Here is a 2,609-nt window from a genome sequence, read left to right as displayed (position 1 = left end):
TGTGCTAAGTTACCAGCCTCTCTCCTCCAGAGTCATCTGAGTCCAGTGGCAGATATGAATCAGGGTGACTGGAATGCCCTGGCATTCTTCTTATAGTCATCTCTAACAACATTCTTCTATTTAATTACCCTACCTAAGGCTAAGTAGGAACCTTCTGTCCATCCTTTTATAAAATTGCTAGGAACTTTACGTAGTTTCTATCATTATTCATGCCACCAAATTGCCCTCCAGAATTCATAAGCTTTCAAGTACTTGTGAGTACAAGAAAATAAATGTTTGATGGGCATATAATATCAATAACAGATTCCCTGGAATTCTCAACAAAACACATTTCTCTGTATAATCTACCATTTGTGTTATGACTATGGTATATTTTTGTTGTTCCTCGTCTCCATATAGGTACTGGCTTTGTTCTCTTTTCTATCTGACTCCAGACCTGATGAGACCTCCATTAATTCTTCAGTTTCTTTCTATCCTCATCTACAACTCTCTGATGGTAACAATAGGAGATACATGCACAAATCTGAATTATAAATTCATAAAAATTTGAATTACAGATTCCCTCATTGGATATTTATACTTCCACATCAATCATCTGGGGGAATGTAGCTCATTTCTCATATATATATACATATATATATATATGTATATATATATGTTTAAAACACATACCTATTCTATCTATAGGAACATCATTTTATTTCATTTAATCTCAGCTTGACATAGGAAGGTTCTTTGAAAGGAGTAATTTGAGTAAAGCCCCACGAAGCTGCTTGGTTTTCAGACTGTAGATAACAGGGTTCAGCACAGGTGGAAGAATTAGGTAGATGTTGGCCATCATTGTTTGTACAAGCTTAGGAGATGACTGGCCAAAGCGATGGACCAGGGAAAGGGAAACCAGTGGGATATAGAAGATGGCAACAGCTGCAATATGGGACACACAAGTGCTGAAGGCCTTATGCTGCTCAGTGCGAGATGCAATACTGAGGACTGAACGGATGATCATGATATAGGAGATAATAATGCATGGTATATCTATCCCTGAAGTCAAGATGAGACCAGTTAAGCCCCAGAAGCTGTTGGGCTTGGTATCTGAACATGCCAATTTGAGCACATCGGGGTGGTAGCAGTAGGAATGGGAAAGAATATTGGTTTTACAGAATGACAGCCGCTTCAACAACAAAAGTGTGGGCACCAGTAGAACTATCATGCGCAGGAGTATTACAAAAATAATCTGAAGGATTCTGGCATTGGTGAGAATGGTGTTGTATCTCAGTGGGTCACAGATAGCCACATACCGATCAAAGGCCATAGCCACCAGGATACCAGTTTCTATGACTGTGAACCCATGTAGGAAGAACATTTGGACAATGCAGCCATCTAAGCTGATCTCTCTCAAGTTAAACCAGAGAACAACCAGTGTTGTTGACATTGTGGAAATGATCAAACCCAAGTCAGTGGCTGACAGCATAGAAAGGAAATAGTACATAGGCTCATGAAGGCTCTGCTCTGTGATGATAACAAATAGGATCATGCTGTTTCCTGAAAGAGCAATAGCATAGAGACAGCAGAAAGGGATGGAGATCCAGACATGGACTGCTTCGAGTCCTGGGATGCCAATGAAGTGGAAGATTGGAAATGGAGATGTCAAGTTGCTTAAAGTCATCATTGCAGTTTAGGGAGATCAGATTTAATTGCATATGGCTCAAATTCTACAAAAACACAAGAGAAATTCCCTTACTATGTTTATAATTGTTACGAAGGATTTTCCTTTCAAAACTATTTCTATTAATGTACCACACCTGACCTCATTTCTTAAAATTATATTATCTTTCAGTTCCTAGTACACTGGATCAATAAATTTTTGATGAAAGGATGATTGATTAAAGTCATAAAGGTTGATATAGATAAAATGTTGCACTCTTAATTTTTGGTGTGCTCCTATAAATATTGAATCCATAGAGATGGGGGGGATTCATTGCATTATTTATAGCTATCATGTGGGCATTTGGAAAACTAGAAATTTTTGCAAGGTTGAATGCATTTAAGCCAGTCACATTAGACTTTTAGATTAAAGTATATATTTTTTCTTACCTCACAGCTTGGGTTAGAACAAAAGCCTCAGGTTTGCTGGAAATAGGTATTTGGGAAGTTAGTATGAGCATTAAATTTATTATTATATCAAACAACAAATAAGCCAAAAAAAGTATATATATGCACAGTATATGTCAATACACATAGACAAAGGCTAAGTCAAAGAAATCCACTCAGTGAGGTACAGAGAAGTCTACCAAAGATCTCAGAGGGAATAGAGATCTTAGGGAAGTTTTATACACCGAGAAGTCCTGGAGAATTTATCTGTGTGACTTGTCATTACCAGACTCTGGACTGGGGTGGGGGTGGGGGACTTCCATTATCAGGTGAAAATCTAAGTGAGGTATCAAATCAGGATCCCTTGGGTCTTGTGGGACCCATAATATTCTCAGGTGTTGCAGAACCAGATTAAAATTTGAGGAACACTTAACAAAATAAATGAAATTGCAACAGAATTTAGATGATATTGTGGTTTTATAAATTAACATACAGCCTGCAGAGATCCTTATGTACAA

The 2,609-nt window shown here is 37.8% G+C and overlaps 1 protein-coding gene across 1 annotated transcript; it reads right to left on the bottom strand.

The window, feature by feature from the left end:
• Positions 1-712: 712 nt before the first annotated feature.
• On the bottom strand, positions 713-1,669 carry LOC141507587 (olfactory receptor 51F1-like). Its single transcript, XM_074215390.1, has one exon. The coding sequence runs from the start codon at positions 1,667-1,669 to the stop codon at positions 713-715; it is 957 nt and encodes a 318-aa protein (XP_074071491.1).
• Between the last annotated feature and the right edge of the window lie 940 nt (positions 1,670-2,609).

Source organism: Macrotis lagotis, chromosome 1 (assembly GCF_037893015.1).
Source record: "Macrotis lagotis isolate mMagLag1 chromosome 1, bilby.v1.9.chrom.fasta, whole genome shotgun sequence".
Lineage (NCBI taxonomy): Eukaryota > Metazoa > Chordata > Mammalia > Peramelemorphia > Peramelidae > Macrotis > Macrotis lagotis.
This window is presented reverse-complemented; position numbering and strand designations above follow the sequence as displayed.

What these genes read in the sequence shown, in the direction of transcription:
- LOC141507587 (XM_074215390.1), bottom strand. Translation starts at nt 1,669, where the DNA reads ATGATGACTTTAAGCAACTTGACATCTCCATTTCCAATCTTCCACTTC.